At 39.6% G+C, this 23,974-nt stretch overlaps 1 protein-coding gene across 7 annotated transcripts in view; it reads right to left on the bottom strand.

The window, feature by feature from the left end:
* Positions 1-100: 100 nt before the first annotated feature.
* LOC143276177 (uncharacterized) overlaps positions 101-23,974 on the bottom strand; it is a 116,054-nt gene continuing 92,180 nt past the window's right edge. For 5 of the 7 annotated variants that reach the window (XM_076580602.1, XM_076580603.1, XM_076580605.1 and 2 more), the window contains 10 exons: positions 23,644-23,819; positions 21,986-22,077; positions 20,855-20,986; positions 19,942-20,064; positions 17,217-17,510; positions 15,140-15,312; positions 10,567-10,725; positions 9,679-9,817; positions 7,696-7,777; positions 101-3,302 (listed from right to left, as the gene is read on the bottom strand). In XM_076580602.1, the coding sequence (XP_076436717.1) occupies positions 3,254-3,302; positions 7,696-7,777; positions 9,679-9,817; positions 10,567-10,725; positions 15,140-15,312; positions 17,217-17,510; positions 19,942-20,064; positions 20,855-20,986; positions 21,986-22,077; positions 23,644-23,819 (1,419 nt within the window). In that variant the 3' untranslated portion in view covers positions 101-3,253. The remainder of the gene's footprint in view (positions 3,303-7,695; positions 7,778-9,678; positions 9,818-10,566; positions 10,726-15,139; positions 15,313-17,216; positions 17,511-19,941; positions 20,065-20,854; positions 20,987-21,985; positions 22,078-23,643; positions 23,820-23,974) is intronic. The other 2 variants (XR_013053515.1, XM_076580604.1) reach the window with 2 other exon arrangements.

The raw sequence follows: 23,974 nt of genomic DNA, 5'->3' as shown, positions 1-23,974 counted from the left end.
AGGTACATAATATTATAACCTATGAATATTTTTTTACAGAGACATAAGTGCTATAAACTTTATTTCAAACTGATAAGTTGTTTTGGGTCTTTTTTAAAAAAAACCATTCTGGAAGAAGCATTTTTTCTCTTATCCCGTTAAATTAAATCTGCTATTGCTCTTTTTTTTCTGGTTATGAAAAATCAGATTTTTTGCCTTTTAGAAAAGAAATTATTCAATTAATGACGGAAAAACTAATCGAGGGCTCACAGTATATTTGCATCAAGCTTGCAGTACATTTGCGAAAAGTGGTCAAACATGATGTGCCCATGGCCAAAACGAAAAAAGAAGTGAGGCAATCCAAATGCCTGGGGGAAACCCACACAGCATGGGGTCATTGTGCATGTTGGTGTCACTTACAGTTGATGCTTCTCGTGTGTGTATGTGTGTATGCGTGTGTGTGAGTGACGTCATGATGTCTGCAAAATGTCTGATCTGATTTTTATACAAGTGTGTTTGTGTCTGTACAAAATTATGTGTGTGAAAGGATTAGAAGTGACATCCAATAATTACCACTCAAAGGATGGGGACTAGCCAAATGAGATCACAATGATATCAACTGAGGTTCATAACTTTTCTAAAGACACTACTGTAACCCACGATCTACAAGTCATTGGTTTGGTGCACTACCCACCCATGTCAAACTGACAGTAAAAAATCAAATAAACTACGACAGCCCACAACTGGCACTTAAGTCCTTCTAAGTCAGCCAGTGTATATCCAAGGACTGCCAAGACCACTGAAAATCAGAGAGGAACCACTACACTGGCTGTCTTCAACAACAAAACTCATCTCTTCTGTGGTTGTCAGAGATGTTTCTGGACTGCATACTCACGGAGAATGAGTTCCAGATTTCAGCAAGGTGTAATTCAAAATCACAGTTATTAAAAAAATAAAATAAAATAAAATAAAATATAAAAAAAAGAGAGAAAAACACACACATCTTTTCAAGGGGGCAAAAAACTGCTTTTTGTAGATCGCAAATTACAGTGCACACTTTCACAAAACATGCTAGGTTAACCTTTCGACTGCTGCTGAGTACGCTCATCAGTGAAGTGCTGTCACCTCACTGAGACAAGACAGACCTTACAGGTCAGGATGTCAGTGAAGGGCTGTCACCTCACTGAGACAGACCTTACAGGTCAGGATGTCAGTGAAGTGCTGTCACCTCACTGAGACAAGACAGACCTTACAGGTCAGGATGTCAGTGAAGGGCTGTCACCTCACTGAGACAAGACCGACTTTACTGGTCAGGATGTCAGTCACCATTCTGTATCTGGACTTCCTCCTGGGACTGCCTTACTTTTGGTCAGCAAAACCAAACCAATGAAAGGTACACAAGAATGTAGTAATAACATTGGCGAACTCATCCCACAGTGATCTACTTTCACCAGGGTTCAGCAGTCGTGGAGTTAACAGACACGAAAGCAGGTTAAAGGAAAGGACAGACAGTTTACAAAGTGAAAATGACACTGCAAGCACACAAAAGGGAAAATGACACTGTATGCACACACAAAGGGGGAAATGACACTGTATGCACACACAAAGGGGAAAATGACACTGTATGCACACACAAAAGGGAAAATGACACTGTATGCACACACATAGGGGAAAATGACACTGTATGCACACACAAAGGGGAAAATGACACTGTATGCACACACAAAGGGGAAAATGACACTGTATGCACACACATAGGGGAAATGACACTGTATGCACACACAAAGGGGAAAATGACACTGTATGCACACACAAAGGGGAAAATGACACTGTATGCACACACATAGGGGAAAATGACACTGTATGCACACACAAAGGGGAAAATGACACTGTATGCACACACAAAGGGGAAAATGACACTGTATGCACACACATAGGGGAAAATGACACTGTATGCACACACAAAGGGGAAAATGACACTGTATGCACACACAAAGGGGGAAATGACACTGTATGCACACACAAAAGGGAAAATGACACTGTATGCACACACAAAGGGGGAAATGACACTGTATGCACACACAAAGGGGAAAATGACACTGTATGCACACACAAAAGGGAAAATGACACTGTATGCACACACATAGGGGGAAATGGCATACAGTATACGTACACAAATGGAAAAAATGACAAACACACAATATACAAACACAAAGAGGAAAATGACATACAACATACTGCATGTCATTTTCCCCTTTGTCTATGTATACTGTTTGTGTCAAGGGGAATGACACACAACATACAAAGAGGGAAAAAGTGCAGTGAACAAACTATACCTGACCACACCAAAACAAAACAACAACCAACAAATCAACAAAGCATGTATACCACACATAAAACGTATGGCACACACATTAAAATTCAAATACAGAAAAAAACAACAACTTTTTTCCCCAAAATACATCCACCAACTCTAGAGCAAATACGTCTTATCCACTGAAGACATCCCTTCTCTCCTTCAAATGAAGGGAAGGGGGAAGAATATGTGAGTGTTTGTAAATGACAGTAAATGTAAAAATATTTTGATTCCATCTGCTCCAGAGTGGATGCATCATCAAGCGAATGGTTTGACACAAAAAAGATCAATACACACACACACACACACACACACACACACACACACATGGAGACATTTCTCAAAGTTAAACGTACTCATTGGTCCCAGAACAAAACAAATTCTTTCAAGTGGAAGTTTCGTTTTTTGTTTTTCAGCATCAACACTTTTTATTCGGCAAACCATTTTGTAACAGTATCACGTGGTTGTTTATAATTCTTCAAAGCAACATAGTAATCAGAAAACAGCAAAAACCAAACCCATTTCCAAACCAGCAGTTTTCAAAGCATTCATTCTACGGAGCATAATACTACTTCGTAATACTTTGGAGATTTTTTTTCGTTGGTCGGGCGAAGATTCAAAACAGGTCACATGACACTCAAGATAACTATGGAGAGGGAAAGAGAGAAACACGCCAGCCTTACAATCACAGCATCTGTGGTACATTTCTTTTTGAGTGAGTGTGTGAGTGAGTGAGATAGGAAAGGACATAAATGCGATGGGCTGTGAGAGGAACAGTAATGACAAGGGAGAGGAGGGGGCTGTGGGGGGTGTGGGGGCAGGGAGGAGGTGAAAAACTTGCTGCCTGTTCAGTTCTTGTCCTTGATGGGCTGACCCGATTTGCGTGGTGACTTGGACTTGGGGGGTGTGAGCCCGGCTTCATTGAAGTTCTCCTTGGAGCGTTCCAATATCCCGCTGGTGTGGGTCACTGAAAAAAGCAGCATAATATTATACGTTTATGTCTGATTATTGTATGGTAATTTCTGTGTCCTTTAACTATGATTACTGCATGCATATGGATGTGATTACTGTATGTGTGGTTTACTCAAAGTTACCACAAATGTATTTTATGTCTTTTTACATACTGAATAATTGTGATTCTTATCTATTGTTTATGTATTTCACATCCCAAATAAATTATTTTTCATACTGGAGATCATAAAGTATTCTATATTCTGTTACTGTATACAGGGTCTTGGGTCATTCATGGCAGACAAACACTCACAACATAATGAGTAAAATCAACACACCAAATGACGTCTTTCTGGTAATGCATTATGGAATCTTGAGGGCACAAAATCATGTGTCTTTCTGGTAAAGTGTTCTAAGACCTTGAGTGCATTATACCTCTCTCTAATATGTTTTTCTTTGATATCAAATGTACGTTTCAGAAGAAAAAAAATATTGCACAGAAATATACACCTAAGTGTGCATATTTTGTGCTTGCACACAAATTCATGCACACACAGAGGGAGAGAGAAAATGATAACCACTTGAAACAAAAAAACAACAACATAAGAATATAAATATGTAATCAGCAGAATTTACATTCATAATGAACACAATTATAAAAGTGTGAAGTATCCCCCCCCCCACGCCCCTAAAAAGTACAAAATTGCATCACAGCAAAATTAATCATACAGAATTCTGTCGTCATCAACATCATAATGAACTTTCATCTTGAGCTACAAAATCGCATACACAAATACCAGTCCAAAATAAGATGAGAGGGGTGCAAAACACAGTCTAATCAAAATAATTCACGTCAGCTAATAAACAAAGAATATGAAGAAAACATAACAGCACAGGCAGAGTAAAATAATCTGTCATAATGAAACAGCAATTTCTCTTTCTTTGGTTTGGTAGTACAGCGATTCAGATTCTAAAAATTTCCCCAAGGCTTCAGAATAAATGATTCAATCAAGTCTAAACATCAACCAGACACCATACTGCATATATATGATAAGAGAAATTTATTCCATTTCTTTAAAAGTAAACTGAATTACCAAGAGGAGAAAACAGTACAAGGGAAATTAAGGAGAAAGGGAGATGGGCTAGGGATAACAGATTCGGTTTTTTGTTTGTTTTTTAAACTACATGCTTGTCTTTTGTTACCATTCCAACAAAGAAAAATGGAAAAGAACACACAAATCACAACAACAAAACACAATGACGACAATTTTGGCAGTATAATTATGTATCAATTCAATTCAGTTCAGTTACTCAAGGAGGCGCCACTGCGTTCTGACAAATCCATATACACTTTACACTACATCTGCCAAGCAGATGATTCAATTCTAACATTTGATCAAAAGGGAGTCAATGAGTATCTTTGTTCACTCACAATTCTGCAAGCTGACTCATACCTCTATTGTTTAGGTACCCACACTTGCCCCACCCACCCATAAAAATCAAATTACAATTCAAAATATTATTTTAAGAATTAGCTAAATTAAAAAATCACAAAAAAGCAAGGCTAAAACTTAAAATTCTCAACACAGCCAACTCCAGAACATCAAAATCAAAACCAGCTTCAACAACAAAAAATAAAAACATCAACAAGTCGTCACACACACCTGGGTGGTGGTATGACAAGGGACAAAACTACCAATTATTATCCCTGGGTGGTCCCCCTTTCCAGGTCATCACTGTAAAGAAAGCAGCCGTCGAAATCACACTCACACAGCGACTGGGAATACATCCACATCCTTTGGGTTAGTTCACACACCACCACATATCACTGCATTAACAAAACTTTCTGTTAATTTTAACATGGTTCCCTCTACTTTTAAAACAAAACTAAATTCCAAACTTTTTCCAGGCATCGCAGTTTTCCCAGACCACAGAAAAGCACAGGAAACATACAAACATATGAACATACACTGCATAAATACATAAAGACAAGCACAAAATCTGGAGGGCTTTCCACCTTCTCGCAGGGCCTTCCTCAGACAGAACAATGAAACTTTTTTTTTCTTACTAAACACCAAGCCAACCACACATGGCAATATCAGGGCTGAAAACAGTAAATATCAGCCCCACAGAACCTGAAAAAAACAACCTAACAGACAAAAATACAGCTGGAAAAGAAAGTTCATGCAGACAGAATGATAAGGTGCCGGCCAAGTCCAAAAGATCTAACAGAACAAGTCGCACACACTCCTGCTGTGTTTGGCATCACGTCTCCATCAGCCCACATTTTCTTTTTCTTTTTTCTTTTTTTTAATAGATATATACATGTATATATACATATATTGTATTCATTACTTATATTCTACTTTTTTCCCCTCAACATATTTTACTGACTATAAGGAGCATCCTCCAGATTTTTTTTCCATAAGAGTTAGGACCCAGCATATTCTAAGGTGCACATCAAAATGACAAACTAGAAGTCAAGCATAGATGGGTTGATTGCTGATGTTGTCATGGCCATGTTTACATCTTCCTCAGCCAAAGTCAATGTCAGCTGATGTGACCATCAGAACTCTCTTCACATGTTGCGACATCTGTTCACTTGTCTGCTCTGTAGCCATCTGGTCTTCCTGTGTCCGTCTTGTGCCCACTCCCACTAATGTGTTAACTGTGTGAATGTAAGTTGTTCCTGAAATGTTTTTATTCTGATTCATGGGAAGGTTTCATTCATTTTGACTGCCACATGTCACAATTACCGGGTTCAGAGGTTAACCTCAATACAATGCTGAATCACAACAGTGTTTCAACAAATTTCAACTATGCCTTGGACACATCCATATCTTAAGGCAAAATGGTTGAAAGTTGAAGAAAAAAAAGTATTGACCTACAGTCCATAAAATATAGTACATGAAAAAAAAATGAAAAAAAGTAAGGCCCACAAATATTAACAGCTCTTTGATGAAGCAAACCCGGTGTTGGAGAAGAGTCAAGAGGAAAATGAAAAACTTTTTTAAAATGAATATATGAAAAAAAAGGCACAACACAAAACTCCAGTCCACACACACACACACACACACACACACATACACACACACACACACGCATTCACATGAACCAAAAACTTGAAGGGGTCTCTTCACACAGACACTGATGGAACAGGCCAAGAGCAAAAAGGTCAGAAAAAAGGGGGGGGGGGGGGGGGGGGGGTAAATAAATATATGAAGTAAACTGGATTACACAGCACAAAACACTCCTTCTTCCCCTCCTGCTCCCCATCCTTACAGACATCTGTTGTTTTTTGTCAACAACAACAACAAAAAAAGTAGTATCAGTTTTAGTCCATACTACAACCAGAGTGATACACAGAGCACGTATGAAGCAGCAATAAAATGATGTTTCAAATGGTGCTCACACTTTTTGTAAAAGCAAGAAATATATATTTTAAAAACAATCTCCAAAAAGTAGCAAATACCAACAAAGAATGCGCACAAAGCACGTTTCATAGAAATGTCACTAAGTGTATACAGGGGTCAAAAACAAAAAACATAATTCTGATTAAAATAAAGAATTATGTTCCAATTCAACTTGTTTTTTTAAATCAAAGAAGTAAACAAATTCTATTAAGAAGAAAAAAACAAGACTGCTAAACATATGGGGTTAATTGAATTGTAGAATTCTCAAAAGCTGCAACTTAATGGGGACCACAGAAAACTAAATTTACAATAACAAACTGATTCAAATAAAGAAAATATAATAAAATATAATAAAAAAAAAACAACAACAAATATATATATATATATATATATATATATATATATAATAAACCATACACAGAAGGAAGAAAAGTGTACAAGTATCACACATACTATTGTGTATACAAGGACAATGGCTATATGTGAAGTGATTGTGTATACAAGGACAATGGCTATATGTGAAGTGAACTGTTAAAAAAAAAAGTATGGATACAGTGTAGTTCTAATATGACAAACACACACAAACAAAATGCAAAAGACAAAAAAGAACAGTAAATCTAAGAGCTTAAGATTGCCTTGTACATGTGTACAAGGACATGGACTTCATGTGAAGTGATATATATATATATATATATATATATATATAAGAAGAAAGAACGGATACATTTTTAGTTCTAATATAAGAACAAAGCAACAAAGAAGGGGATGAAAAAAGAAAAAAATACTAATTTGAAGAGCACAGGACTGCAATGATTGTAAACAAGTTAAAAAAAAAAAAAAGAAAGAAAAAAAAAAAGAAAAGAAAAAAGATAAATTATGGGTTTGTGAGCCACAATCCCACTGAACACACTACACGCTGGTTACACACACTGCACAGAAAACTACACACTGGCTGCAGCAACACACACACACAGCACACCCAGAGGCGACACATGCCTGAAAGACGGCACAAAGGGAGGAACAGCCGCAGCTGCGCGCAGTGCGGGCGTCGTCAGCTGGTGTTTGAAGAAATGTTCGTCTGAAAAAACACACATGCAACCTTCACAGCTGCCATTCTAAGGTCCAATAGCCTCTTGGGCGGTGAATTCATATCCACTGTGTCTAGGGCTCCACACAGGAAGGTAGGGCCCAATCTTCTCTTTCCACCATTTCGACTTTCCCCAACCCAAGTCAGGTTCCTATACACACCATGATGGAGAACGGAAAATTAGAGTCAAGTGCCTTTGGCTGCCACTTGGGAGGCAGTAAGAACAAAAACTGGTGGAGTAGTACTTTGCACAGGAGAGGAATTAGACTCCTAACCTGAGTCTGCACCAGGGCATAGTATGTGTAATGAAAAATGTTTCTGTTGTCATGACTTGGGGGCTGTCTCTCACCATGCAGACCTATTTTCAACCCATTCTACCCCAGTCATTACTAGTGCACTCCTTATACAGATCCATCCTTATGATCTGATCACTGACACAGTTCACTCATAGCAGATGACTCTCTGTTCCTGTCCCTGATTTTCTGTGGCCTCACTTTTCACAGGCCATCCTGTCCTCATTTTTGGGAACACCAGCCTGCAGGAAGGGCAGCCATCAACTTTTCACAAGCAACCATACTAAGCTACTCACAGCATGCTACTTTTTGTCCTGTTCATAATATGGTGGGGTTTTCAAGTTGTCAGTGCATCAAAAATCAAGATGAGTTTGGGTTTAAGTCATGAGCATTTGTCAGAATCAGATTAACTTTCATCCTCCTCCAGATTGAAGAGACTGGTGTTTTTATTATGGTTCTGGTTGTGAAGCTACGGTGACATAGTCTGTATTTTTTCTTTTGATAAAAATCTGTTTATGAACAACTGAAATGAAATGAAAGGAAATAAACAAAAATAGATCAATAAACAGATTCCTAAAAATATTTTTTTTAAAAATCAATCAAAGAAAAAGAATAAATATTTGTATCATTACAAATGTAATGCTGAGATCTTTTTTCTACTAAAGGAAAGCCTTGGCTGGCTTTTCAAGACAGAAAACAATGTTTCCAGCCACCCAGTTTCCCCTTCAACATATACAAATAAATACAGAAGCAACCTGAGCAGCACCACAATCATGCAGCCCATGCATCATCCACCAGATATGCTCAGACCTCTACTTTGACAACCAAAACATACTGTGTTCAGTCCACACCTCACATGCACAGCCAGCGTTTCAAACACTGATGGAGGCCACCCATCACACCACACATCACACACACTATACATTCTCTTTTCAAAACTGGATTCCTTCCAACTGCCCACTTGTAGAGTTTCTGATAACACATAAACATGCATCCCTGTCACTCTGGAAAAGGACACACTGCATGTTCATCATGTCGGTCCCTAGGAGATCATAAACATTTCTAAAACGAACATATAAAAAAAGTAAAAAATCATGTATCACAGCTTCAGTCTGACACTAGGATCATCTGCTATGAAAAAGAGTTCTTTCCCTTCACCACTAATTGGCCAAGGAACCAAGATGATTATGGCAGAAAGGTATGCGTGCCTTTGTGTATGTGTGGCTACTGATCACAATGTCTAGCCTGCAATAGGTGGTGTTTAAAGACCTACTGACACACACCCTTAAGTCCAAGTTGTTCAGGGCTGTGGTCTTGTTTAGATATAGTAGTGTGGTTCGAGGGGTGAGTCATGTGCAGCCTCAGAGTGACCCTCTGAAGGTAGTCTGGGACTCCCTAGTAACAGATTTTTAACTTACCTTTGTCAGCAACTTTTAACACTTTTTAAAAATGTATTCGTCAAAACTGTTTTTCCATAAGATCCAGCAAGTCATCAAATCATGCGGCCATCTTGGAGCTGTAAACACGACAGGGGACAAGTCAGAACATTGTCCACACCACCACCAGACGACACACAACACAGGGAGGGAGGCCACTCACACTGCTTGTACAGAGTGGTTTCCCATTTTTTGCGCAGCGAGTTGGTGGCGTGGAGGCGCTCCTGTTGTTCGCGCACCGTGTGGGCCAGAAGGTCGTAGCGCGACTTCTGCTTCCGCAGCTCCCCCTTCAAGTTGTCGTTCTGGAACAGGGGGGACAACACACTGGTGAACACACCGTTAGATGCTGTCATCATGGAAGAGGAATATTTTGATCTGCATTTTAAGTCTTTTTGTTTTTGTTTTTACACATTAGAGCAGGTTTCACGTCTCCTCATGTGTTGACTGCCAAGTGTATAAGTCACAGATTTACGTCATGTGTTTGGATATTTCCATTATGTTGTGTCATGCATGATGATACTCAGCAATGTATCATTAATTCTTCCTCTTCTTTTTTTTTCCCCAAAGATCTTCTATAACTTTTTTTTTCTTTTTTTTATACAATAAATCACATTATTCCTTTGGTTGGTTACAGGGGATTCCTGTGTTTTGGTTTTAAGTCTTCTTTTTTGCATTTGTGAACATCAAGTCCCATGTTCACTTTTATGTACGATGGGCTTTTACACGTGTGACCATTTCTATCCCACCATTTGGGCAGCCATACTCTGTTTGCGGTGGGGGGTGGGAGGGCTGCGGGTTGGTTCTGAGTCTAATATCACATGCTGAGAATAGATATTAAACTGATCCTCACCTATTTACAAATATGCACACAGCATACAAAATAAATGCAAACGTTATGAAATGTTTAAGTACACACACACCACAGTATAACATGAATCCACATAAAGACCCCTTCAACAACAACAACAGGAAAGAAAGAATATTAAAAAAAAAAAAAAAAAAAAAAAAAAAAAAGATCAGTACACCCCCCCTGAACGCTGACACTACTGACCTCGTCCGCCAGCTTGGGGTCGTAGAACTCGCCTCGGGCATTGATGGGAGGTAACTGCGTCAGCCAGAAGCAGCTGAGGAGACGCCCTTCCTCCTCGGCACAGATACGCAGATTCTGGGCTGACATCTGCAGCTCTCTCAGTGTACTGTACTCCACGCTCTGTGTTGATAGGGGTTTTATTTTCAACATAAGTGTTACCAATGTGTCATCATCTTCAATGCTTAAACTCTCTCTCACAATTCTATGAAGTTATTAAGAACCTTTAAAACACCAAAGGCCAAAAATTATAAACTTCTGGAACCCGGATGAAACGAACAACATTCTGAGTGGCGGCCAGCATGTCAGTCTCTTTCAGAAAGATTTTTTTTAGATTAAGTTTTTGGAAATCTTTATCTTAGAATTTTCACATTATATTCAAATTCAAGTGGAAGATTCTGTACCTGTGCCTTATAACTCTGAGAAATATTTTTTTCAGTAATATAGTGGCCAAAATCTAAAACGTTTACAAGTCTGAGTCTTTTTTTTTTTTTTTGCCCTTTTTTTTTTTTTTTTAATGAAAAGGATTTAAACAAAACCGTGTCATTTCTTTCTTTTTCTTTCTTTCTTTTTTACAGATTCTTAGAAAAAATCAAACCTGTATACATCCTGATGATGTACTTTACCATACATCACTACACATCTGGGTGAGTTATAAACACATTCTGCAATAGATTACGATTTCTTTTATGGTGTCAGGAACCATCTAGAGTTTTGTGTTAACACAGCAGCAGTCTGCCCATACAAACCGTAGCAGAACCAGACCAGAATTCAGTTGTTATCAAAGTGTATGTCCCCTGGCACTGTCAGCTCTCTCACACACACACGACTCTCTGACATACTTCACTATTCATGATTCACTAAAAACACATCACAATACACAACCACAATACAGTGCATATATATATATATATATATATATATATATATATATATATATATATGTTCTTTTAGTGCTGCTTCTGTTTCAAATAATACGATCAAAACAGCAAATACAAAATCGAATCAAGAACATAAATGAAAAACTTCAGGAAAGTGTTGCATCTTTCACAAATGCGTAATATATATCACACACACAATTGTACACTTTCCACAAATGCATGTCTTTCAGAAATCTTTCACAAATGTGTATATCTTTTATAAATGTACATCTTTCAATCAGACTTATACACAGTCCAGGACACAGCAACACACAACCTCACTGTTAGTCATACATGGTGTTTATGTGCCTGTCCCCACCACCTTGCACAAATGGGTCACAAACAGAATTTTCTGATAATTCAAAAATAGGTAATGGCACAAAAATAAGATAAAAACAATAATGTAACAAAAAATTATAAATAGTAAACAAAAAATTATTTCTATGCACCAATGTTACGATTCCTCAAAGCGTGAGAACCAGAGGAGAACATGCAGAGGTCGGCAGGAGAGGCCGGTTGTCAGGGAGACAGACAAAGCCCATGCACTGTGAGATGCCTTCAGGACAGATGGGAGACAGATAAAACAGACAGACAAACAACCCTGTTACACATCCAGATATCCCTGTCTCTCTCTGTGCACAGTACAGGAGAAAGATAAACCTGGGAAAAAGAAGTGGGAAAGGGGTGGATGGAAACCTGAATACCAACGAAAGCCACTTTGAGAATCTTCTGTCTAGATCCGCCTGCTTCTGATTGTGCATGCATGCATGCCTTCACAACTGACTGTTCTATTCATACAACTGGCTGACATGGTAACACACAAAAAAAAGTTTAAAAACATGTTTAAAAAAAAAACTAAAACAAAGCAAAGTGGTGCAACAGGCAGGGTAACAAACCCTCACCACTGACATTCAACACAACGTGGTTAACCCCATTACTGCTGAAAAGAGATCAGCCTAACAAGTGAGGTGACAGTCCTTCACTGACATCCTGACCTGTAAGGTCTGTCTTATCCAAGTGAGATGACAGCCCTTCACTGACATCCTGACCTGTATGGTCTGTCTTATCCCTCTGAGGTGACAGCCCTTCACTGACATCCTGACCTGTACGGTCTGTCTTATCCCAGTGAGGTGACAGCCCTTCACTGACATTCTGACCTGTAAGGTCTGTCTTATCCCAGTGAGGTGACAGCCCTTCACTGACATCCTGACCTGTGAGGTCTGTCTTATCCCAGTGAGGTGACAGCCCTTCACTGACATTCTGACCTGTAAGGTCTGTCTTATCCCAGTGAGGTGACAGCACTTCACTGACATCCTGACCTGTACGGTCTGTCTTATCCCAGTGAGGTGACAGCACTTCACTGACATCCTGACCTGTGAGGTCTGTCTTATCCCAGTGAGGTGACAGCACTTCACTGACATCCTGACCTGTAAGGTCTCTTATCCCAGTGAGGTGACAGCACTTCACTGATATCCTGACCTGTGAGGTCTGTCTTATCCCAGTGAGGTGACAGCACTTCACTGACATCCTGACCTATGAGGTCCGTCTTATCCCAGTGAGGTGACAACACTTCACTGATATCCTGACCTGTGAGGTCTGTCTTATCCCAGTGAGGTGACAGCACTTCACTGATATCCTGACCTGTGAGGTCTGTCTTATCCCAGTGAGGTGACAGCCCTTCACTGACATCCTGACCTGTACGGTCTGTCTTATCCCAGTGAGGTGACAGCCCTTCACTGACATCCTGACCTGTACGGTCTGTCTTATCCCAGTGAGGTGACAGCCCTTCACTGACATCCTGACCTGTGAGGTCTGTCTTATCCCAGTGAGGTGACAGCCCTTCACTGACATCCTGACCTGTACGGTCTGTCTTATCCCAGTGAGGTGACAGCCCTTCACTGACATTCTGACCTGTAAGGTCTGTCTTATCCCAGTGAGGTGACAGCACTTCACTGACATCCTGACCTGTGAGGTCTGTCTTATCCCAGTGAGGTGACAGCACTTCACTGATGAGCATTCACTACAGCAGCAGTCATGGGGTTAAAAAAGCAAGCCACAATGTCCTCAAATCGGCAAATCTACAGCTGCAAACTCATCAACAGAACTAGCATCAGCTGAACCAAGACATATTGACCATGCAGACAAAAACCTGAATAGAGCTTGTGCCCAGTGTGTCAGCGTCATTCACCTCAACACAAGGAAATGTTTCAATGAAACTTTCTTTTGGCTTTGTGTGGTGGACTGTTTGTGAAGAGTAAAATAATTCTGGACAGAGTGGTGAAGGGGTGTGGAAAAGTTGTGGGTGAGAGACAAGGAAGTCTAGCTGAGTCGTATAACTGTTGTGTTTTGAGAAAAGCAAGAGCAATTTTAACAGACACTACCCATGTTCTCACAAAACATGAACTGCTTCCGGCTGACCAACATTTCAGCATGTCAAACCATTCCACTATCAAGACTGAAAGCCAGCTTCATACCCAAATCCATCAAGCTGATGAACAGGAGATGAAATGTACTGGTGTATGCATGAAATGTGTGTATCTGTGTGAATGCAAATTTACATGTTTACTATGAACGGGTGTTCTTGTGGGAGCATGGTCGAACTTGTGTGGTGTTCTGTGGAGCCAATGTTGTGTGTCACCTTTCTGTCCGCAAATGTGTCAACAATTTATCTTCCAAAGATAATAAAGTAGTCGTACCTCAGAATGGTTTACTGCAGTGGCCTCGGGCCCATGACAACACACGGTGAACAGGTACACAACACACGGTGAACAGGTACACAAGGGACAAACCTTCCTGAGTACTGTTATTTTCACTTCACGCTGTCAATACAGCTTGGCTGCACACCTCATGCTTTATGCACAAATACGGCTGGCCTTTTCCTTAAATACTTGCTCAAACTTGACATTAAAAGGGAGGGAACCTGGAAATGAGACTGGGAAAGAGAGGAAAAAATATGCATGCACTTGCAACATAACCACTCAGCCTGCCCAAATCAAAATACAATAAGCAAAATATTCCCCTGGAAAGTTTCTTTCTATTCAAAATAAATCTACAAGCAGACTTGTATTCCCCTGATGCCTGTTTCCAAACCCATCTGCCACATGCTTGAACCAGACAGAGACCTCAACAGGACTGCTGCATAATGGGACAGGGAGGGCGGGAGGGGAGAGAGGGAAGCATTTGTTGTAACATGCCACAGATTATCATGCCGATAAATCAACCTTTTCTCACCTTAATCACCTGTGAAACAGAAAAATTGTGAATGAATGGTTATATACTTAAACCATTCCACAAAAATGGATGTTTATGTAATTAACCATTGCAAATAAATGAATGATATATTCTTAAACCCATTTTATCCAAAATAAAACTGAGCTGTAATCTTACAACTCAAGACCAAGTAAATCTTTAAGCATCGGAAAAATAATGAGTCCTTATTGTTTTTTTCTTCTTCTATTGTTAAGTGCAACTCATGATAAGAAGGGTGGATTGCTAATAATGTGTCATTTAGAATATGCCCACATTGTAAAATGCATGAAAAGTTTTGTACAAACAGAACCCGACATTCAGGATACTAAAATATGAAATTATCATAAATGTCACATGTGAGGGTTTACCTCAGTGATGGAGACACCGGTGAAGGCTTTGAGGCGCTCCGCCATACGAGCCTGCATGGCGCTGAGAATGGTCAGCAGCTCTCCGTTCTCACGCTTCAGTTTCTCATAGCCCTCCAGGCCACTGATGGCGAACAGACGACGCACGTCACTGTCAACCTCCACTCTTGGAGCCACTGAGGACAAGGGGATGAATTCATCAACTTCATTATCTTTTACAAGTCAAATTCCATTATTTTTAACAACAAAACAAATTCATCAAGCTCAGTTTCTCTTCTCCAAGTAGAAATTAACATGTGGACATGTGTAATGTTCATAATAAAAACATAAAATATACATCTGTCATCATGATTATACTGAATATTTTACATATCTAAGAACAATTAACAGTTAATATATATATATATATATATATATATATATATATATATATATATATATATAAAAGAACAGTTAAACTGTATCAACAGAACAATAACAAAAATCATACAACTACATGAATGTATAATAATGGACCTCACTCATGCCCATAGTCATAGAACAAATGAATAATGTATGAGTCATTCAGTCGATTCATAAATTGAAATGTTCTTCCCTGAAATGAACAGGTAAACAAATGAATAATATTCCTAATAATATGACAGGAGAGAAAAACTAAATAATGATGGTCATCAAATGAAAATGAAAGCAAAACTAAGTGAGTAATTCTTTTTAATGCATGGATCAGGAACAACAGTAGCACCACCAACTGTAATAACAATAATCTTAGATAATGACTGAATCTCATCTCACTTGACTAAAACTGCTCAATCTAAACATGGTTAAATGGTATTGCATACAATGATTCCCAAGACAGTGGTGCGAATAGGAAGGAACAAAGAATAACCAAATAAAATGAAACAGGTAATTTTACATTTCAAAGAATAGATAACTGTCTACTATCACCAAAACAAATAACAAACAAGGACAGCTTTTTCTGATAAAAAAAAAAAATGTTCAAAACAAATAGCAACTAAAATATATCTTTGAATAAACAATAAATACGACCATAATTTTTGTTCAAAAGTTATCAGCAGATATTTCTTTAACAACATTTTAGATAGAAAGAAAGATCACAAATATCAACAGAAATAGTGATACAACACACCACGACAGTTACACACTATAAAGTAGCAGATCTGCGAAGTGAAGAGCAAGTGGAAGAATTCATGTGAAAACACAAAACCACTGGAATAGTTTTGAAGTCAAAGCAAAGAAACAAGAAAAGAGCACTCATATATACAAGCAAGAGGCAAGAGCACACCAAACATCACTCAGATAATGCACCAGTTATCTTCAATTTTGTCCAGACACAAAACTCACATGATAGAAAATAAATAAATCCTCAACCACACACACTTGAACATAAGCATGTGTTATTCAATATAAAGTTGACTACAGAAAACCCACATTTTAACAATAAATAATTAAGAACCATGAAGATGAGTAAAATATTTAATATCACACTTAGTGACTAATAAAAATTATTTCTTTAGTATTTAACCCACCACCGAAACTGTGTAATTATGTCTTCTGAGTACATTTGATTCACTTACTTATGCGTGTGGCTTAAAGCAATATCTAACATTCAAACAAAGGAAACACTTTTCCCAACATCTTAAATCACAGACTGTTTTGTCAGAAAAAGAGCAAAAGTCAGCATATTATTTTCTTTCTCCCAGGAACATGTTTATGAGCAATTCCTCAAATAACAGTCATTAAGAAAAGTTTGACATTTTCCCCCTTTCTTTTGGTGACTGTGGGCTGCAACTCCCAATTTCACTCATACCTACAAGTGGGCTTTCCTATGTATAACCATTTTTTTCTCCCCCATGCAGGCAGCAATATTGTTTTCAAGGATGTGCAATCTGTATATCCTTGACTTTCCACAACCCATCAAACAGATATGTTGGATTTTTTGTTTGTTTACTGTTTTGATCAAGATATATATATATATATATATATATATATATATATATATAGTTATATATATATAAAAGTAAATGTTATCAAGAAGCTTTTTCCCCACATCCCACTCTACCTGAACTCCCGGACACAGCGGCCATCGGGTGATCCCTCCAGTACTTCAGACTGGCCGGGTGTGAGTACGACCGCAGATGACCCCCACCAGAGCTGTCCGCGCCCTTCCGACTCTCCCCTTCCGCCAGCTGGCCCTCGCTTCTGGCCATCTCTCCTTCCTGGCCACTAACCCCTGACGTAGTTTTGGGCCGACAGCCAGAGCCACTGAATGTGCTGCTGCCTGGAGAGCTGAGAGGGGTGGAGACGGGCGGGGACTCGGTGTGACGCGTGTCGGTGTGTTCACTGAGGGAGGAGGCTGTACAGGGGTAGTTCCACCCCACGGTGACATCATCATCATCACCGTCACCACCACCACAAGCAGCAGCAGAGAGAGAAAAGGGAGGAGGAAGAGGGTGTTAGAAGTAGGGGGTCACACCACACCGGGTTACACACATCAGCACACACCTTTGCCATCAACAATGTACACATGTCATGTTCCTCCCCTCCCTTGTATCCTCTGTCTTGTACACATACTTCTTTCTGATATAATTTTGTCTATTGCTAAGTAACAGAATATTGCCCAATGCAAGCGAAGAATGACTTGTTAATACAGATTTGCTTCTCTACTCACAGTGGGCTTCTTTCTTGTTTAGTTTTTGACATCACTCTTTTTGTTTGTTTGGTGTGTATAAATGAATCACACACAATGTTTCAATATACTCCTTGCCTTGCCTTGCTCCCCCTCCTTCTCACTTCTTTTTCATTGTCCCTTCAGTTTTATTCCATGTCTTTAAAAAAAATATTTGCTTTTAGTATTTTGGGGAGATAGTACCATAAGGATTTGTCAATGGGATTGAAATCAGGCTCTGGTCTTGCTAATGATTCAAGGACAGCCACTCTATCTATTCCATGAAAGAATGGGGTAGTGTGACTGATTTTTGTACTGCTAGTCAGTTTGCAGCCAGAGGCTGCTTGGCTGGGTGATAACTATAGAATTTTTTTTTTTTTTTTTTTAAACTAAATCACCGAAATACCATTTTGGAAATCTGTATAATGCTGAAGTACTCACATCCACATGAAAGACAAATAAAAACACCTGTAAGTAAATTTTTCCTTTTTTTTCCTTTTTCTTTTTTTTTCCTAAAGAGGATACTGGTGACATCAGTCATGGCAACAGTGTGCTACATGTGTATAAATACACTGTATCAGTATCAGAGTACAAACATAAAGAACAGAAGTTCCCACCACCATCTGCCACAAAGGAGTCACACAGACACACACACAATGAAAAGCAAATGAAGGGAAAAAGTTGATCATTTACAGCACTGAAACAGTCTCTATGCATATACCGTAAAGTTCGGTCTATAAGCCGCGACTTTTTACCCCAGCTTCAACCTCTGCGGCTTATACAATGATGTGGCTTATTTGTGGATTTTATGATCCAGGGAGTGTCACGTTCTAGTCTATTCTTAGCTGCCCTTCAACTCACCAAAATCATGATTTCTGTCCATGAATTTTTGGATGAGCTTCAGGATAGTGTGCTAACTGTTCACGTTTTATAAATCAAATCTGCACGCATTAAAGCCTTCAGATCAGCATTCAGTTTTACTCTGCTCAAGCGTACACCCTCATCATGCCGAAAACGCGACATTATGCCTATGATGCAGCCTTCAAACTGAAGGCGATCGACCTAGCAGACGACAGTGCAAGCGACGAACCAGCAGCGACCTCCACCTTCATGTTCATGAAGTGAAAGCGAGGCTGAAGTCAGTGACAAGATGGCGGAGGAAGCTGTGCTGGTTCTCTTCAACTCGGACACTGAAGACGATGATTTTAGTGGATTCAGTGAGCAGGATGACGTTGAATAAATGTGACTATCCATAAATTATGGATCTTATCTTCGTTGTGTTTATTTATTATTTTTTTGTGGCACCAGCAGTATTTTCGCTTGCTATTCTTTGTGTTGTTCCCTCTTGTGTTTATTTCATAACCTACAGTATCGACAGCTTTTCTGTAGTATCAGTATGTGTTCCGGTACCGGAAATAAGTGCGGCTTATAAACCGGTGCGGCTTATGTATGTATAAAGTTCAATTTCTTCCAAAATTTAGTGGGTGCAGCTTATATACCAGGGCACTCAATAGACCGAACTTTACGGTACACATGATATCTAAATTAAGAATAAGTGATTATGAGAAACTTTCACAGAATTTCTACACACACACATACAAATCCCCTCCATCCCACCCCCAAACCCCATAAAAGAAGCTTAAAATTACTTGCAATGCACATAAATCACAAGTACATTGTATCTTTATGTGTCTGCTTTTCTCTATGTCTATGATCATGAACATGTCTGATAGCGCATGAGCCTGCACATGTAAATGTTAATACTGACACAAATCACAAATGCCAGAGTGAAAACTGGGAATGTACAAACATAGTCTTATACATAATGCACTTTCACTAAACAGTTCTCACATACACCATGTCAAACCATCCTTCCAACAGAAGAAACAACAACAAAACAAACACTCACAAAAAAATAACATTAACACACACCTTTACCTAAACAGCTCTCACAGACACCACTCCAAACTTTTCTTCCAATATAAAGGGAAGAAAAAAATAAGAACAAACACATTAACAATACAATACAATTACACCTAGACCCAATCCCCCCCCCCACCCCCCAGTCCCTCAACCCCAACACACACACACACACACACCTGACACAGCTGTTACTCACCCTGACTGTCGGCAGTGAAGGTGTGAGTGTCGGTGTGCACACGCAGGATGTTGGTTTCAGACAGTACACTGTGCAGACTGTCACGTGGCTCAGGGCTAGGCCGACCGTCCGCTGCCTCCGGGCCTGCACCACACACGATGGATTGCAATACAACACACTGCGCCACATCACAGGGCTCATTTCTTTTGTGTCTGCTCAAACACACATCAAGAATCGCATAAACAAACTGATTAGAACAAACAGGCATCAACACACACATTTTTTGAAAAGGTATCCCCACCCTCTGTGTGGTCACCATTTGCTGCCCCTTTTGGAGGGTCTTTACTGTGTGTTTTTAAAAAAAATTTTTTTAACTGAAATCACAGCATTCAAAATTTTGTTATGTTCAACAAAGATGGAATACTGAATGGTCCATTTTTTTCTTTTGGTGTTTTAAAGTATTTTTTGTGTTGTTCATGTGTCTCTCAGGTTATGATTGACAGTGGATTTTGTTTGCCAATCAGTTGATTGACTGATTGCTGGCTGCTTGCTTCATCGGTTGGTCTTCACGGTTTATGACAGGAACTGATGCGTGGTTTGTCTTCTTTCTTTCTACATGAAAACACACACTCTCTCTTACCGTTTCACTCCCACATACACATAAAAGCACACACCAAAAACAACCAAATAATAAATCCCAAACCAACCAAATAATCTTCACACACACACACACACACACACACACACACACACACACACACACACAGCATCAGCCAACTCCCTGGTGGTACTCACACACATACCCCCCCAACCCCCACACACACCCACTGACCTACACCCCACCACACACGCCCCCCCCTACCCCCATCCATCCACCCACCCATGGGTGTCCACACCTCAACGTGCTGACACCCTCCCTGCCCCAGTGCCTCACCGGCAGTGGAGGCAGGACTGTCATTACGCTTGTTGTGCTCCAGCCGACTGATGAGGTCCTCAGCCAGGCGCCGAGTCTGACTCAGCTCAGTGAGCAGCTGCCTCATCAACTCCTCTTTCTTGTCACGACTCACTGAGCAAAACACACACAATGAAACAAGACAGCAAATGTTACACACTACAAAACAATAAAAAAATAAATAAATAAAATAAAAAAACATGGTGATACAAGTAAACTCCCAGTCATAGATGAATGAATATGGAAGTATACAGACCCCAAACAAAGGAAGACAGACAACAATCTCAGAGTGGAAAGTATTAACCAAAACAACAATCTCAGTCACAATAAAAGTAACAACCGTCTCATTCACAGCAGAAAGTATTCACCAAAACAGTCTCAGTCACAGCAGAAAGTATTCACCAAAACAGTCTCAATCACAGCAGAAAGTATTCACCAAAACAGTCTCAGTCACAGACGAAAGTAAAGACCCAAAAAACAGTCTCAGTCACAGCAGAAAGTATTAACTCACAACAGTCTCAACTGCATGGAAAGTACTGACACACAGTCTCAGTTACAGCAAAAAGTATTCACACACAACAGTCTCAGTTACAGCGGAAAGTATCAACACACAATAGTCTCAGTTACAGCGGAAAGTATCAACACACAACAGTCTCAGTTACAGCGGAAAGTACCGACACACAATAGTCTCAGTTACAGCGGAAAGTATTGACACACAAGTCTCAGTTACAGCGGAAAGTATCAACACACAATAGTCTCAGTTACAGCGGAAATTAACACACAACCGTCTCAGTTACAGCGGAAAGTACCGACACACAATAGTCTCAGTTACAGCGGAAAGTATCAACACACAAGTCTCAGTTACAGCGGAAAGTATTGACACACAAGTCTGAGTTAAAGTGAAAAATACTGACCAAAACAACAGCCTCAGTTAAAGTGAAAAATACTGACCAAAACAACAGCCTCAGTTAAAGTGAAAAATACTGACCAAAACAACAGCCTCAGTTAAAGTGAAAAGTGCTGACCAAAACAACAGCCTCAGTTAAAGTGAAAAGTGCTGACCAAAACAGTCACAGAGGAAAGCACAGAAGAAAGAAATGGTGCATTACTCACATTCTGTCTGGGAGGTCATGCTCTCATACAGCTTGATCTCTGTCTTCAGGGTCTGGTTCAGCTGGCTGGTCTCCTTCTGGGAGGCCATGACTCTGAAACACCCATCACACAGCACGTCATGTACTGAACCATCATCAGATCAAAATTAAGAGTAGTCTCTGAAGTGAACTGCAACAAAGACTGGTTGCCCAGTGTTTTCTTTGTCCTAGTTTGCATCACGATTTTAGTTGTAGCCTGATATCTTCAAAAATCAAGAAAACTTTTCATTTCAATTCCAAAATGTATAGCGGTGGAAAATGTCTGTTACAAAAATAAATCTGAAAATGTTACAAGCAATTCAGTTCTGATACAGTGTCTCCTTTAACTCCTAGGCTGCCTATATGACGAGATAACTTGTCATGGAAAGCATGTACGCTTCGCTGCCACAGTGACAAGATAACTCGTCATCGAAATATTCTGACTTTTCCCTGCTTTGCATTCAGTTTGTTGACAAAAATGCTGGTAGCTTTAGCTTGGGGAATCTTTCTAGATTCTATTCATAGCAAGAAACACCATCTGCGTCATAAGGCAGTCCTTTATTTGAACGTTTTGGTTGGGTTACTGGCCGCAGTCTTTGCCTGGCTCCTCTCCTCGCTCGCTCAACAAAATGTCGGACTGACTCCGTGCTCAAGACATGCGATCGTGGTGAACTAAATCAACCAAGATTACTTTCTTTAGCTGATGCTCAGAAAGAATTGAAGCATAAATTCGAAGGAGAAGACAGTGGTGAACATTTATAGGATGATTTGATAGAAAATAAAGGGAGCAATCAAGAGAGTGGCCAAGATACGACTATCAGTGAGTGATGCCGGCTGTTCAGCTCTAGCAGATGACAGAAGTCACCGAATTTTTAGCAGGACACAGTGTGAGCTACTTTCTTGGCACTCAACCAACGCGGTCTGATGAGAACCGGATAAAGTGACCATGTGAGAGGGGTGAAGAGGAGGGGGGGTGGAGACTGAGGGGGCATGGCCTCGCATCCGTATTATCACTTGCAGAAGTCACAATGCATTATGTACCTATTTCTTTTTCAGTTTTTTTATATTGTGGTTGTTCTAGTATGACTTTGTGTGTGCAGATATCCATTTGTCCAGAAAATATGATATTTCTGTGCAAATTACCTGACTAATGTTTGTAATGAACAAATTGAAAATGTGACAAAAAACAAAACACTGATTTCAAAACAACAGCATGTCACTAAAAATATATAAAATGGGAAAACATCATGTGTTTTGTATTCTTTATTCATTTCCCTTTCAGAAAATATATACTTTTATGGGTCTTTCTCCAATAACAAAGAGCACAGAATTTTTTAAAAATTTATACCCGTTTTTTGTGAAAAAACCCTGGCAAATAGATTTCACTTAATTCTTAATTTTCCTGGCATCAAAAGGGTTAAGGATTTAAAATCAGCTTGTACATACAACACTCACCTTTAAACTTACAGGACATAAGAAATAAGGATGATATATCTTTCCAAGTCTAAAGATCAACTGTCACAAATATTGCACAAATAAATCAACCAGTCAACCTCCACCACATCCAGATCACAGAGCCAACACCACCGTTTCTGAATCTTTCTCACAGAACCACCACCAAAGTTTATGAGTCTTCCTTACTTTTTGTACTCTTCCACCAGTTTTTTTAGCTGGGCGTCTCTCTTCTTCAGCTTGGCGGAGCGTTCTGACAGCTCTTTCTTCAGTGTCTCCACACTCATGCTCATCCCCGAGGCCGTCGACTGGCTGACCCGCAGTTCGTACTCAGACTCCTTGGCTCGCTCCTCTGTGTCCTTCACCTTGAGGAAGCAAGTTGTACATGGAATTAATTACTGTATCAAGTGGTGATTTGTCTTTCTCCAAGAAAATGGTATATGTTAGAAGAAGCTTTTAAAATCTTTCAGCACACACTTGTTTTCAAAATCTTGTCTTTTTTCAGTCTGTCCACTTTGCT

The sequence above is a fragment of the Babylonia areolata genome, chromosome 31 (genome assembly GCF_041734735.1).
Source record: "Babylonia areolata isolate BAREFJ2019XMU chromosome 31, ASM4173473v1, whole genome shotgun sequence".
NCBI lineage: Eukaryota > Metazoa > Mollusca > Gastropoda > Neogastropoda > Buccinidae > Babylonia > Babylonia areolata.
The sequence above is the reverse complement of the archived record's forward strand: the minus strand, read 5'-3'. Positions and strand labels throughout refer to the sequence as shown.